A 13,487-nucleotide genomic window follows, 5' to 3' on the forward strand; every position below is an offset into this window, starting at 1 on the left:
ACATGGTCACAAAGTACTTTGACCGCCCACAACTCTCTTTCTCTCGCGCCCCCAATTTACGCTGAGCTTGGGTGAGCTTCTTGCTACCGTACTCGATCATTCCAGCCGGCTGTCGTTGACCTGACCCAATATCGCGCCTACTGCGCATGGCACGAACCTTCGGTGGAACGAGAGCCCTGGGGCTTGATGCTGCACTTCCCTACGGCATGACCAAGCGAGGGGATTTCCCGCGGAGCCACTCACATTTGGCCAGCTTCAAGAAGAAGCCATTGTCGATACAGACCCGCATCACCTTATTTAGGAGTTCATCATCAAACATCTGTTTATTGACTTGTCGATAGCCTATTACGACCCGGTAGTCGCCTGTTTTCTTTGGGACTACGAATGGACGAGAGCTCCACGGCGATTTACTCAGACGTATGACGCCCTTCGAAAGCTGGGAGTCTACCTGGCGTCTGAGCTCTTCCTCCCTCAGCGACCGAGAAGGACACCCCTCTGGCGACATTGTCTCTGCCGCGAACGTCGGCATTTCTATTGTCACCGTTCCTTACTCTCGACTCAGACTAGCCAAGTCTTTCAGCGCGTCCAAATCCAGTAGCACGGGCAACGAGCGCGCGGGGCGGACAACGGGAGCGGCCAGGCAGACGCCGCAACTAGTGTAGGTCTAACAGCGAGCCCTACCGGGACATAACGATCTCAAAAGAAATCTTTGTCTCCAATGACTATAAACGCAAGGCCAACTACCTGACATCCCGGCCATTAACAGCGATGCCGAACCCAGGGACAACGACAACAGGGATGCCCCGGCCCCCCAACCCATCATGGACGAGTCACTGGCGACAGCTGCTGGATGGTTTCCGCTACTTGTCGAGGTTCCCGTGACCAGAGCCGATAGACAAATGCGGAGCGAAACGAGTGGGCTTAGCAGCAAAGCCGTGGTCTGAAGCCGACGTCACCAGCGAGGAGCGGTTCGAAGACTGGGTCGACTCCGTAGCGTTCGCAGTCGGACGTGCAGAATTCAACATGGAAGAAACCGCCATGATTCAACTACTACGCGTAATGCTTCAGTGAGCTGCGAGTAGTGGCGCACGCGGATGAGGGACGAGGATAACAACAGCGATCAGGTGGACACCGAAAGCGCGGACGAAATGCGGACGGTTGGGAAACGAAACCTTGGTTACGAAACCGTCCGCATTTCGTCGTTGGGAACAGCGGAGGACGCTTGCTGGCAAGTGCGCGCTGTGTTGTAGTCCGTTCATACCCGCCGGCAGGGTAGTTCACACCCGCCGAAGATCCCGCGAGGGCGCCGCCGGGGTTAGGCTGGTAAAATCAACTTGTTTCGGGGAGAGTAATCGCAAGACGTTTTGTGCGCTATTTTAAAAACCAAAACGAAGGTGTGTCCGGACCAGGAGGTCGCTGGCGTGCCTGCAGGTGTGGTCCTTTCTTTGTGCTTTCTTCGTCGACTGCATCGAATTTAAAGAGTACTAGAGTACTGGGTTGTTGGCGGGATCTGAAGTTCCTAGAGGCGGTCAAACCTTGGTCAAGATAAAAGCTGGTTCAGGTCCGCCACGGCCAATGTGCGATAGTAGGTGTCGTAGAGGTTGACGTGGAACACATGCTTGCGCAAGTATTCCTCTTCCCAGTCGTTGGGTGCACACGAGTGTGCATGACACACAGGACAAGCCGTATGCCCTGCGAGCGCCGTTAGGGGTAGCACGTCTTCCGTCACCAGTTCCGCCGCTTCCAATGATCGTGGTGCAGGTCGCGGTTGCAATGTCCATCCCTCACAACTTGATACTGCATGGTTAGTTGTTATCTGCAGTCTAAGAACTGTATCGTCCCGCGACCTTGGTTTCGAACCCACCACCTCGAATTCGAAGTCGGGCAACGCGGCGGCAGTGATGAGGGTCAGCGTCTGCAAACCAGGACAAGTACGCACCACACCGCACACAAGCCGCACTAGGTTCAGTCGCGGCGGATACTCGCGCACATCCAGCGCCAAAGTTCGCAACTGTGTGAAGGTGTTCAACAATGCACTCAACCACCTCTCGAACTCTGGCCCGCTTCGCCCCAGCCACCCAGCCAGGCACTGCGTTAACGCGAGCGCTCTCACGTGTCGAAACGTTCTGAAATATGGGAGCGAGAAGTCGGCGGCTCGAATCCCGTCGACGGCCGCGAGCGGGCTACGTCCGAGTAACAGCTCCGGCCGCGCAGCCAGAGACCGAAGACTCGGGAGCGCGTTGCACACCGCCCGTACAACCCGACCCGACCCACTCGCCGCCGCAGCGACGTGCCAGAAACGCAAATACGGCATTGCATCCGCTGGACTTGAACCCGTACCCAAAAGCTGTTCTAACACTGCTGTCGAACAGCACAACACTTCCAAATTTAACAAAGGCGGCCGGCTCAGCTTCTGCACCTCCAGCTTCTGCACCGCCACCTTCTGCGCCTCAGGTTCCTGGTTCGAATCCAACACCCAGTCGCGCGCACGCTGGCAAGGAAAAACGCCGGGGAAGTGCGAGACGACTAGGTGCTTCAGGCTCCGCGGCAGCGGTAGCGGCACCAGTTCCTGGTTCAGACGCAGCACGCAGCATTCTAGCCGCGGACCGGTTATTGCCGGCAGCGACGCCGCGGCGTCGCCGGGATTCGAACGGGCGCTTTTGCACTCGAAGGGGCCCTTGAATTCCAGCGTGAGCACGCGCAGCCGCGGCAGCAACACGGCTTCGGGCCTGCGGTCCCAGTCTTGGTCGTACTGGCCTTGGTCCCAGTCCGGGTGCCGGTCTCGGTCCCCATACCCGTCCGCATCTGGACTGTACCCGTCCGCATCTGGATTGTACCCGTCCGCATCTGCATTGTAGTGGAGGAGTAGGGTGAGTTCGCGGAGTGTACGGCGGTGTGTGAGTAAGAAGGTGCGAAGAAGTATAGGTGTTCGTTTATGTGGTTTGGCTTCGAGTTGTGCGGCCTGGAGACAAGGTGCTAGGAAGAGTGCGGCCTGTGTAAGGGGGCAGCGGAGAGTGCGTAGACGCGGCATGAGCCACTTACCGGTGCGGGGGAGAGGTGGGTTGCGTGAGCTTGATGCCGGTAGTGAGTTTGATCTTTTAGCACTGCGTCGTGAGCATACTGGCTGGGTCGCCGGTTCGAATCCAGGCGGTGCCCAGCTCCGCAAAATCGGCAGTCGTCGAGTAGCCGACAACCCCGCAAATAAAGGACCCACCAAACGCACGGACTCCAAACTGCCCGCGTTCAGCGCCAGGAAACATTCCAACCCGCGTTCCACATCCGACATAGCGCGAGTCAAAAAGGCCACCGCCATCGTCTCACCCAATGCAGACCCGGACTCCGCATCTGCCGGACGTCGGTTCGAATCCGAGAAAACTTTCTGACCGACCGTCGGACCGGACGTCGGACTTGGAACCCGCAGCCGTAGGTTCGAATCCCGTCGCCGCCGTCGTCGCCGGTGCCATACCGCCGCCAAACGGATCTCTTCGTACAGCTGCGCCCGCAACTGCGAGTCACGATCCATGGCCGGCAACGGCGTCGCCGCCCAACGCCCCGCCGCCCGCGCCAGCACCGCCGCGGCACCCTCCGGAATCGAACCTCCGACCGCGGGTTCCGAGCCCGACCTCCGGCCCGGCGCGGGGTCATCGTCCGCTGGCATGGGGTGATCGCCCGGGCGGTCGCCTTCTTGCGGGACATCGAGGTCGGGCTCAGACAGGTCGCCTTCGGGAATCTCTGCGGCCGGCACCCCCGCGACCGGGTACCAGCCGTCGTCTTGGGGTAGCGCTGCCTCCTGGGCCGGACGGAATTGAGGCCGTCGCGGGCGGCGGGGGTGGATTCGAACCCGCGCAGGACGGAGCGGGTCGCTGCGGAGCGGCGGTGTCGGGAAGCGCGAATGCGACGTGGTACGATTCCACCAGCGCCGGAGGTCTCCGTCGTTAGGGAGATCTCCGTCGTGCGGGAGATCCCAGTTTCGAATCGCACCTTGCTCCGGACTTGGGCTCCGAGTTGGACTCCGAGTTGGACTCCGAGTTGGAGTGTGCTGTCTGCACGCCTTGTCCTGGAGTCGCTGTGTTTCCACGAGGGAGCTGCCGTCGACCCAATCGAGGTGTCCGAGGCGGCAGGCAGCGTTGCTTAGGACCATGCTTAGCCAGTCGGCAACGGCGACATGTTGTGCCACAGACTTCCACTCCCAATGGAAGACATGTTCACGCAACTCCTCGCAGGCAGAACAGGAACATATCCGCGTGGCTGCCGGTCCCAGATTACCTCCCCGGCCCACGGCCGTTGTCGCGACTGCAGTAGGCAGGGTCGTCGCGGCAGCCGGAGTGGTATCGAGTCTGGTGCTCAGACTGGCAGTGGTTGGGTCGAATGGTTTGGAGCCTAGCATGACGGCGAGTGCGTCAACGAGGGCTGGGGGAACTCTGGCATGGCAGGCGGGCAGACGCGGGATAAGTTTCGAGGCGATGCTAAGGCAGCTCCCGCCACCTGCTGGACGCTGGTTCGAATCTTGGCGGGCGCGCATTCGCTCCAAAATAGCCGTCACCTGCTGCGTGGACGGTGGCCGCCACGGCGTGAACAGACACAGCGACAGGCGCGTGGCAGGAGCAAACTCCAATGGAGCCGGCAACGGCCGCCCCAGGAACAAAGAAATGCGATACAACTCGGAGGCAGGCAGTCGAACGTAGGGCATCCAACCGAGTGGTGCATTAGCCCGCAAGGTGCAGTCAGTCAGCCAGGGAGCCCCCGACAGGGGTCAGTCACACGTGTTCGGTCACGTGTTCGGTCACGTGTTCAGTTACAAGCTAGAGTTGGTTACAACAGGTTCCTGGTAGAGTAAGGTGGTCAGCACACACGTGTGTGATGTGCCTATTGCGTCGGTTTTTGCTGTTGGCGATGTGTGTGGCGGGGGAGGGTGTTTGTGGAACGCGGGAAGCGCAGGTGGAGTGCGAACGTGTGTGTGCCCGGCACAACGGGCGGTTGCAGGTGGGTGCGGACGGTGCGGCATCGTGCAGTTGCGCTGAGGGCTTCGAGGCGGACGCATTCGCACAGACGTGTGTAGACGTGGACGAGTGTGCGCGCGGACTCGACCACTGTCCTCGCGCCTCCTCCGTCTGTCGCAACACGGCTGGCGGTTATTACTGCGAGTGTGGTGCGGGTTTTATTCCGACGTTTGACGGTCGTGGTTGCGAACGGTTGAACCCCTGCCTCGCTGAACCACCGCCCTGTGGTGCGGGCAACTGTTGTCGTCCCCAAGATGGCAACTATACCTGCGCCGCCCCCGCCACTGCCAATCTCCAAGTCGCTGGTTCGAATCCTGCCGATGACCAACACGTCTGTCCCGAAGATTACCTCTACCAAAACGCACGAAAGTTCGCGACCACCAACGGTCTAGCCACCAACGGTCTAGCCACCAACGGTTATGGAGGATGGGGGCACGGTCCGCTAGCACGCGCCAAATTGCTGCACGGCGCCGCAGCGGCCGGACCCAATGGAGGGCTCCTGACACCTCAATTCTGGCTAGACCTTGTCAGTTTGCAGCACGAAAACCTCATGAACGTTTTGGGCCCACTCTTTGACTCTAGCATTGCCCCCGCCATTGCGACTCTCATTGCTTCCAAGGCACTCCAACCGCCGCCCCCACGCACGCCCACTGACCCGCGCCCACGTCGCGCGACGCCATCGCGACTCGAACCGCCGTCCGTGGGATCCGGAGTCACCGTCGAAACCGCAGCCACGGGCGCTTCCAACAGCGGCGGTTCCAGTGGCGGCCCGAACGGTTCACGCCAGGAGAAGCGCGTGCGTCACAAAAAGGAAGACGAACTTGAAGAGCTTGTCCAGCAGCTTTTCTTCGATGACTCGCTCCTCGCCCATTCCTTCGCAAATCTGCTTGAGGCCAACAGTCCCCTTCCCGAACCTACTGCCGGTGGACTTGGACCCGAAGTCGGTTCCAACACTTTCTCAGGACCCATTTCCAACGTGCCCACTGGTGGGCGAGAGTCGTTGCGGGGCGGCGGAAGCGACTCGCGTCGGCGGAGCGACTCGAACCGTCGTCCGCCGGTTCCCGAGCACGGCGGCACCGGCAGGCGCGAGAAAACAGCGCAACTGCCCAGTGAGATACTCGCCCTGCTCCGCGAACAGGAACAATACTCCTCTCTCGGCTTCGCCGTGCAGGAGTACCCAGGCCTGGCCGCGACCGAGTTCGGTGGCTACCCCGCTGCGGAATTTGGTACCGATGCGGAGTTCCACATCTTCGCCTGAACTCCGAACCTCCCAGCCCCCGGTTCGAAGTCTTTCCCTGCCACATCGTGTGGAAATAGACCCACAAACTCACCACCACCCCCCAACAAATCTGAGCAGTGGTATTTTGGGTCCGAAAAATTGTATGAGGACTAACACATAATGATAGGTAACGGCAGCAGTAATTCGGGACCGCCTGTGGCCGAGGCCGTGTGTGGAATGACGCCTCCCGGTCCCTCTGCTGGGTCTGCATCGGGTCCGTGTGCTGGGTCTGCATCGGGTCCGTCTAGTAAGCCTGCATCGAGTGTTTCTGCGGGACCGCCGTCCGTGGCTGGTTTAGGAGGTGCCGGACGGTCGTCGGCGAGCGTGTCGGCGAGTGTGTCGGCGAGCGTGTCGGGTTTACAGGCAGGTCCTTTAGCACAAGGTGGATCATTTCAGAGTGGTTCGTTTCAGAGTGGTCGTCGAGTTTATCGGTTTGGCGTGACGGATCCGATATCTTGGGAGGGTCCTAGTGCAAGTGATTTCATAGCAACTGAATCACTGGAGCATTGTATGCGGTTACGTGGTTTGTATGAGACTCGTGAGGGTAGTTTACATCGCGAGCGAGTGTTGGAGCGACTAGGTTGTTTGGTAGAGGAGTGGGTGCAAGAAACAGGTGTAGCGTTGGATATTCGTGAAGCGCGTGAGGCTCATGGGTTGATATTTACATTTGGATCGTACCGGTTGGGTGTGGTGACCCCAGCAAGTGACATCGATACGTTGTGTGTGGTACCGCATTATGTTACACGTGCTGCGTTTTTTGGAGGATTATTGGCGAAGTTACAACAAGATCCATCAGTTGCAGAATTACAGCCAGTACCTGATGCGTTTACACCTATAATTAGGTTCTCTTATCTTGGTGTAGACATTGATTTATTGTTTGCAAGTTTGCCAATGACTCATTTGAACATGTCTAATTTATTAGATGATGAGTTATTGAAACACGTTGATGAGAAGACAGCACGATCACTTAATGGCAGCAGAGTTAATGATATGATGCTGTCACTTGTACCATCTAAAGAAGCATTTATTACTACACTTCGTCTTATTAAACAATGGGCAAAGGTACGAGGTATCTACTCAAATGTTATGGGATTTCTAGGAGGTGTAGCATGGGCATTATTAGTCGCAAGAATATGCCAACTTTATCCCAGACATGCTCCCAATCAATTAATCAAAAGATTCTTCAAAATATACGCCATATGGAATTGGAAATTACCTGTTGTATTATGCAAAATCAAAGAATACCCGGATGTACCTGGACTCATGAACTTCAAACCTTGGAATCCAAAAACCAACTTACACGATCGAAACCATCTAATGCCTATTATTACACCCGCTTTCCCATCTATGAATTCCACTCATAATGTTACCAAGTCAACTATGCAAGTCATCATTAGAGAATTCCAACGAGCACTCACCGTACTCGAACAAGCTGAAGATCATGATATCGCGACCGGATCGGATGCACAACCCGCAACGGATGCACAACCCGCAACGGATGCACAACCCGCAACGGATGCACAACCCGCAACGGATACACAACCATCGGCCCCAATGTTGACTCCGATGGATACAACACCAACAGTCACTCCCAGTGTGTGTGTCAGTCAATCGGATACAGTTTGGGACCGTTTGTTGAGCCCGTTCGAGTTCTTTGAGAGCTTCGATCATTACATTGCGTTGACGATTTTGGCTGATGGTGAGCAGGTGTATCGAAAATGGTTTGGTTGGGTTGAATCTAAACTGCGATTTTTTACCCGCCAGCTTGAGGTCATGGAGGTGGTTACGCAGGTCCGGCCTTGGCCGCGCAAGGTCGATGTCAAGACGGACGGAGGGGCTGGAGTCGAAGGGGCTGGAGTCGAAGGGGCTAGAGTCGAAGGGGCTGGAGTCGAAGGGGCTAGAGTCGAAGGGGCTGGAGTCGAAGGGGCTGGAGGGACGAGGGTATGGGAACATGCGGCGCAGCTCTACGTCGGTGTCGAGGTTGCTCGCCCGCCAAGCGCTTTACCTGAGGAGCTTGTCGTCGTCGATTTCCGTCGCGCCATTGGTGACTTCCTGGCACTCATACATGGCTGGAACGACCGCCCCGCACATAGTAACAGCGTCAACCTCCGCGTAACCTACGTTCCCAAACAAAGCTTACCAATCCACCTCCGCTGCACAAGAACGGACCCAGACCGCATAACACCGGACCCAGACCGCATAACACCGGACCCAGACCGCATAACACCGGACCCAGACCGCATAACACCGGACAAGAAACAGGCTGCAGAGACAGAGCGCGTTGGGCAGCCCGCAGCGGACGAGATGACCCGCAAGAAAGAGTTGCCCACCGACGGCGAGTCGCCGCCGGTGACGAAACGCGCGCGCCTGGAATCGCGCCCGCCTGTCGTGGAGGCCCCAGGTTCCGAGTCCACCGTTTCTTGACAGCCCCACAGTTTCTTAAAACTGCCCCGACAAACCAGATAAGCCCCGACCGTGAGAAGTTGACAGACAGCTCATATCCCAGCCACGCCAGGGAGGTAGTTAGACTCGGGGAGGCAGTCGGGAACTGGGGAGAACTAGCAGCCAGGTTTTTAAATATAAGCGGACGGATGAAAAGACAGGCATTGACCGCCGCAGCCGGCGGCGACGAAGAAGCACCTGCACGGAGGCGCCGTGCCAGATCTGATGAAGAGCATGAACGCGTGCGACCGGATCGCACACGTGATGGTGGCCGTGCCGAACGACTTGCGCTCGAACGCGACCGTTCAGATCGTCCAGATCGCGAACGGGAGCGGGATAGGGATCGTGTGAATCGAGACCGTGTGGATCGGACCGAACGGGATCGGGCTGAGCGGGACCGAGATCGCGAGCGTGACCGGGATCGAGATCGTGTGGACCGTGCGGATCGTCAAGAGCGTAACCGTGCGGATCGTGCAGATCGTGATCGTGCGGAGCGATCGAGGCGTGAACGTGATGACTCGGATGGAGCGCGTCACCGTGATCGTTCGCCGGGTGCAGGTAAGTACGGGTCGGAGCCCCTGTCGGGCGAGAGACCCGCGCGGAAGCGTGCGTGTGCACCGGGATCAAGTAAGATGCTCGTGAGTCAGAACTTGATGTCCGATGAACCCGAGTTCGAAGATACCTACGTCCCCGACCGCCGCCGGCGGTCTAAGGACCATTCGGAAAAGGACACCGAAAAAGACATCATCGAAAGGCGATCACACAGAACCGACAAGACCCGGACTACCGAGCGTGACAAACTGGAAGGAGCTGAACGGGAGAAGGCGGAGAAAGAAAAGGCCGAGAAAGAGAAGGCGGAGAAAGAGAAGGCCGAGATAGAGAAGGCCGAGAAGGCGGAGAAAGAGAAGGCCGAGAAGGCGGAGAAAGAGAAGGCCGAGAAGGCGGAGAACGAGAAGGCCGAGAAGGCGGAGAAAGAGAAGAAAGAGAGGATGGAGAAGGTCAGGGCCGAAAAGGAGAAGGCTAGAGCCGAAAAGGAGAAGGCTGAGAAGGCTCGGGCGGAGAATCTTCTCCGGGTTGAAAAAGAGAAGGAAGCTAATGAGGGGGATAAAGTAGACAGAGAGAGGTCTATGCGTGTACCGTTGGGTTTGTGCAAGTCAGGTTCACCGAATACTGGGGGCGACTCTGACTCGGAGGAAGAGGTACCACAGGAGGAGGCGCCGGGTGAGTTGGAGAGTCGTGGTTGCCGTGTGGGTTCGAGGAAGACGTTGGTGGTGAGTAAGGATGCAGTGGGAGCGGAGGTTGGAGCAGAGGACCGTGTGATCGTCGTCAGCAGTATGGATGATACGCGTGCTAAGAAACCGAGCGAGTGGAAAAGGGAACAAAATACGGTTGCCTTACAGGCTATTCAAAAAGGCTTCTCGCGAATGGCTACACTTGGTGCCGCCGCTCGTGAATTCGAAGGTGTTGGTAAAAAGACCGTCGCCTCCGTGACGCCACCAGTCCGGCATCGTGCCGTCTCTATCGCCGCCTGCCCCGCCACTGACAATGGAGCTCCGCAACTCGCCGCCTCGCCCGCCGGAGCCAACGAACTTATGAAGGCGCTGTAAACAAACACTGTGTGTCAATCTGTATGAAATACATCCTGTGTGGGAATACACGCACTCCGTACACACAGGGTGGTTGTTTCGTAGGGCGTTCCGTAGGCAGAAGACACTGGGCACTGAGAAGGCCTATCATGCCATGGGCACGAATAAGAACCAACTGGACGAAGGCCGTATCCTGAAAACGGCGTCCGCTGGTGGTACGAGCGAGGAAGACACATCCGACGAATCCAGTGAATAATGGAAAATTGTGTCGATTCAAGTCGACCAACTCGGTATCGAGAAGTCGGGAGATCGAGGCCGTCCGATGTCGGATTAGGTTTTTTTTGTTGTCGTGTCATGGAAAAACTATTTATCAGTTCACACTCTGGAACTGACTGACTGACTGACTGACTGAGCACACCAGCAGCAGCAGCTGAAGGCCACCAGCTGACGATAGTGGGATCAGCTGACGATAGTGGGATCGACTGCTAACACTTAGTGGGTGGTTTTCGTCTGGTTGGATGGCCTCCGTCTAGTTGGGTTTGCTGTTGAGGATCATTGTCTGAGTGCGGTTGAAGAGGTTGAGTGTTTTTTCAGAGATGTTAGTATACGCACTGGCAACGGTGGATGGCATTTCAACAGCGTGTCGAGCGTCGTCTATCTTGGCGTCGAGTTTGGCGTCCTTGATCATGGCGGCGATCCATTGGTCATCATCGCCAGTATCTGGTCCGTGCATGGCGAGGAGTTTGTCAAGGTTGAGACTGCGATGTGTTTTGACGAAGAAGTCGAATACGAGTGCTCGTGCATGTTGCGTTATTTGACTGGTTATGTCACAAAGCCAGTAGTCGGCTGCACACTGTGCCGGTAGAAGGGCCAACTCGTCTTGTGCACGTGCCATGCTTATTTCGTGATAAGTAGCTTTACAAAAGCTTTGGAAAGGGTCGTCCAATTTATGTCGGAAGTTGACAAAAGTACCACCAATAATGCGTGCCTGTTCAGTCCTTTTGCGACTAGGCAATACCAGCACCACATAGTAGCGTATTAGCTGCGGCGCTATAAGGTTGATTGACTGCACAACACGTTCACTGAACAACCAATCGACGACTTCACTCCAATCTTCAGTCGTGGCGGAAGCAGTCGGGGCGGAAGCAGTCGTGGCGGAAGCATTGGGGGCGGAAGCATTGGGGGCGGAAGCATTGGGGAGTGAGTGGTTGTTGGCATGAGGTAGACCCAGCTTCATCAGCAGCCACAGCGCGCGGTGAACTAGCCATACTGTCTGGTTCACAAGTTCACACTCGGCCGCCACTCGGGCATCGCCGCGATTCGAACCACCGCGACACACGGACGCAAACCGCCCATCCAACAACTCAGCCAACTCCAATACACGACCTGCAACACGAACCGGCTCCACGACCTCACTCATCGCTGCCGCCAACCCCTCGGCACCAGGAACAGAACATAATCCTGCACCGAGGCACGCCACCTGCAATGCATTCCACGCGCCTTCCTCCCCCTCAAACTTGGGCGCAACCCACGCGTCTCCGGAACACGTGCCACCATCCAACAACTCCGTCGCCCAACCCACCGGATACGCGCCCAATAATTCGCGCAACGCTAAGTCCGCCGACTCACACTTCTAAATACATACACACTCTTTTGGCAACATACTTGAAGATAAGGGAGCGAGGGCACACTTGAAGATGATGGCTTAAGGGAACGAGGGGAGAGAGATAAGTGTTAATACCCACATTGTTGATTTTGGCCCAAAGAAGTACACAGGCGGCGAGCTGTGGGTCCAGAAACGGTAATAGACTGTTCACTAGCGACTGTGTGGTGGGGAGACTTGGCTTGATCTCTGTCCCCATTATTTTTGAGTCTAAAAAACACTGGGCCGCGGCCAAACATTTCTTTGACTCGACAGGGCATCACTAAGAAACTAAGTCAATTGGGTAGTTAGGGGAAAATGTCTATATGTCCTCTGGACGTAGTGCGTCTTGGTCTTCTTGCTCGCGAACGAGTACGACACCCGGTACCTTTGAGGGCGGCCGTTGCGCGAGGTCCTCGACGCCGGGCAGTGGTACGAATTGCGGCCCGTCCGGTGGTGCTGGGGTGTCCGTGTCATTATAAGCGGCTTCGTCAAGTGCGTAGTCAATTTCGCCCTCAGCAGTAGTTTCGCCATCGCCAGGACTGGCGCCCACGCCCGTCGGGTCCAGAAACTCAATCACTAAGGCGTCAACCAATTGGTCCAACCGTTCCACGTCAACGGGACTACTTGGCTCAAACTCGCGATGTGCGAGATTTAACAATTCCAGCAAATGCAAATCCGATTTGGTCGGTGGACGCACTTCCCGCCGCGTCGTCATGTCATCATCGTCCACCGGGTTCTGATCCTTTTCGGTCACACCGTCTTCGGTCACACCGTCTTCGGTCACACCGTCTTCGGTCACACCGTCTTCGGTCACACCGTCTTCGGTCACGAGCGCAGTTTTAGTCCCAACTTTTTCGGCCTCAGTGATTTCCACCGGCAGGAGGTCTACGTCTTCGGCGTCCTGGAGTTGTTTCTGTATATCACTGGTAGTGGTGGTACCGTTAGTGGTGGTACCGGTAGTGGTGGTACCGTTAGTGGAAGTAACGGAGTGGCCAAGTCGTTTGCGTTTTTTGTCGAAGGATTTAGTGGGTTGTCTATCCTGGTCCTGGCTGAGTGCTTCGGTGACCATTTGATTGAGTACGTCTAGAGGTGGCAATGATTGTACTGTGGCTTCTTGGTCTCCTTGTGCGTTCTGTTTGACTATGATCATACGGTCGCCTTCCTGCTTGTTACCTGCTCGCGGTGCTAAAACGAGGAAGGCTGACACCTTTTGGTTTGCAGCCTTTTGGTCACGTAAACGGTTTTTAGCAGGCAGTACTTGCCAACGGTCAGAACGACTACTCAATTCTAACTCTTTTCCACCATCCAAAATACTCGTAATACCAGAACCCATAGGTAGAGGTGGTTCCAAACGAGCACGGTCATCCATAATTTGACTACCCCAACCATGATGTCCTGAGTAGTGTCTCTTTTTATACGTTGGCGCATGTCCGGCAAACCAACCCTTTGGCGGAATCGAGTAAATGGAGTCTATTGCCAAGATCAAGTTACCTTCTACCGCACTACAGAAAGAACGATTTAGACGGGAAGGAGGG

General features: G+C 56.6%; 6 protein-coding genes across 6 annotated transcripts; 3 read left to right on the forward strand and 3 right to left on the reverse strand.

Moving 5' to 3' along the window:
• Nucleotides 1-1,540: 1,540 nt before the first annotated feature.
• Nucleotides 1,541-4,690, reverse strand: GNI_165200 (hypothetical protein; the record flags this gene model as incomplete). The annotated part of the gene is made up of 1 exon (XM_011134869.1): nucleotides 1,541-4,690. The coding sequence occupies one exon, from the start codon at nucleotides 4,688-4,690 to the stop codon at nucleotides 1,541-1,543; it is 3,150 nt and encodes a 1,049-aa protein (XP_011133171.1).
• A 203-nt stretch (nucleotides 4,691-4,893) lies between these two features.
• Nucleotides 4,894-6,258, forward strand: GNI_165210 (calcium-binding EGF domain protein; the record flags this gene model as incomplete). Its single annotated transcript, XM_011134870.1, has 1 exon — nucleotides 4,894-6,258. The coding sequence occupies one exon, from the start codon at nucleotides 4,894-4,896 to the stop codon at nucleotides 6,256-6,258; it is 1,365 nt and encodes a 454-aa protein (XP_011133172.1).
• A 141-nt stretch (nucleotides 6,259-6,399) lies between these two features.
• Nucleotides 6,400-8,703, forward strand: GNI_165220 (poly(A) polymerase; the record flags this gene model as incomplete). The annotated part of the gene is made up of 1 exon (XM_011134871.1): nucleotides 6,400-8,703. One exon carries the CDS (start codon nucleotides 6,400-6,402, stop codon nucleotides 8,701-8,703), a length of 2,304 nt encoding a protein of 767 aa, XP_011133173.1.
• Nucleotides 8,704-8,870: 167 nt separating this feature from the next.
• Nucleotides 8,871-10,328, forward strand: GNI_165230 (hypothetical protein; the record flags this gene model as incomplete). Its single annotated transcript, XM_011134872.1, has 1 exon — nucleotides 8,871-10,328. The coding sequence occupies one exon, from the start codon at nucleotides 8,871-8,873 to the stop codon at nucleotides 10,326-10,328; it is 1,458 nt and encodes a 485-aa protein (XP_011133174.1).
• A 508-nt stretch (nucleotides 10,329-10,836) lies between these two features.
• Nucleotides 10,837-12,169, reverse strand: GNI_165240 (putative eukaryotic translation initiation factor 3 subunit E; the record flags this gene model as incomplete). Its single annotated transcript, XM_011134873.1, has 2 exons — nucleotides 10,837-11,940; nucleotides 12,023-12,169. 2 exons carry the CDS (start codon nucleotides 12,167-12,169, stop codon nucleotides 10,837-10,839), a joined length of 1,251 nt encoding a protein of 416 aa, XP_011133175.1.
• A 102-nt stretch (nucleotides 12,170-12,271) lies between these two features.
• On the reverse strand, nucleotides 12,272-13,321 carry GNI_165250 (hypothetical protein; the record flags this gene model as incomplete). Its single annotated transcript, XM_011134874.1, has 1 exon — nucleotides 12,272-13,321. One exon carries the CDS (start codon nucleotides 13,319-13,321, stop codon nucleotides 12,272-12,274), a length of 1,050 nt encoding a protein of 349 aa, XP_011133176.1.
• Between the last annotated feature and the right edge of the window lie 166 nt (nucleotides 13,322-13,487).

Source organism: Gregarina niphandrodes (genome assembly GCF_000223845.1).
Source record: "Gregarina niphandrodes unplaced genomic scaffold scaffold00053, whole genome shotgun sequence".
Lineage (NCBI taxonomy): Eukaryota > Apicomplexa > Conoidasida > Eugregarinorida > Gregarinidae > Gregarina > Gregarina niphandrodes.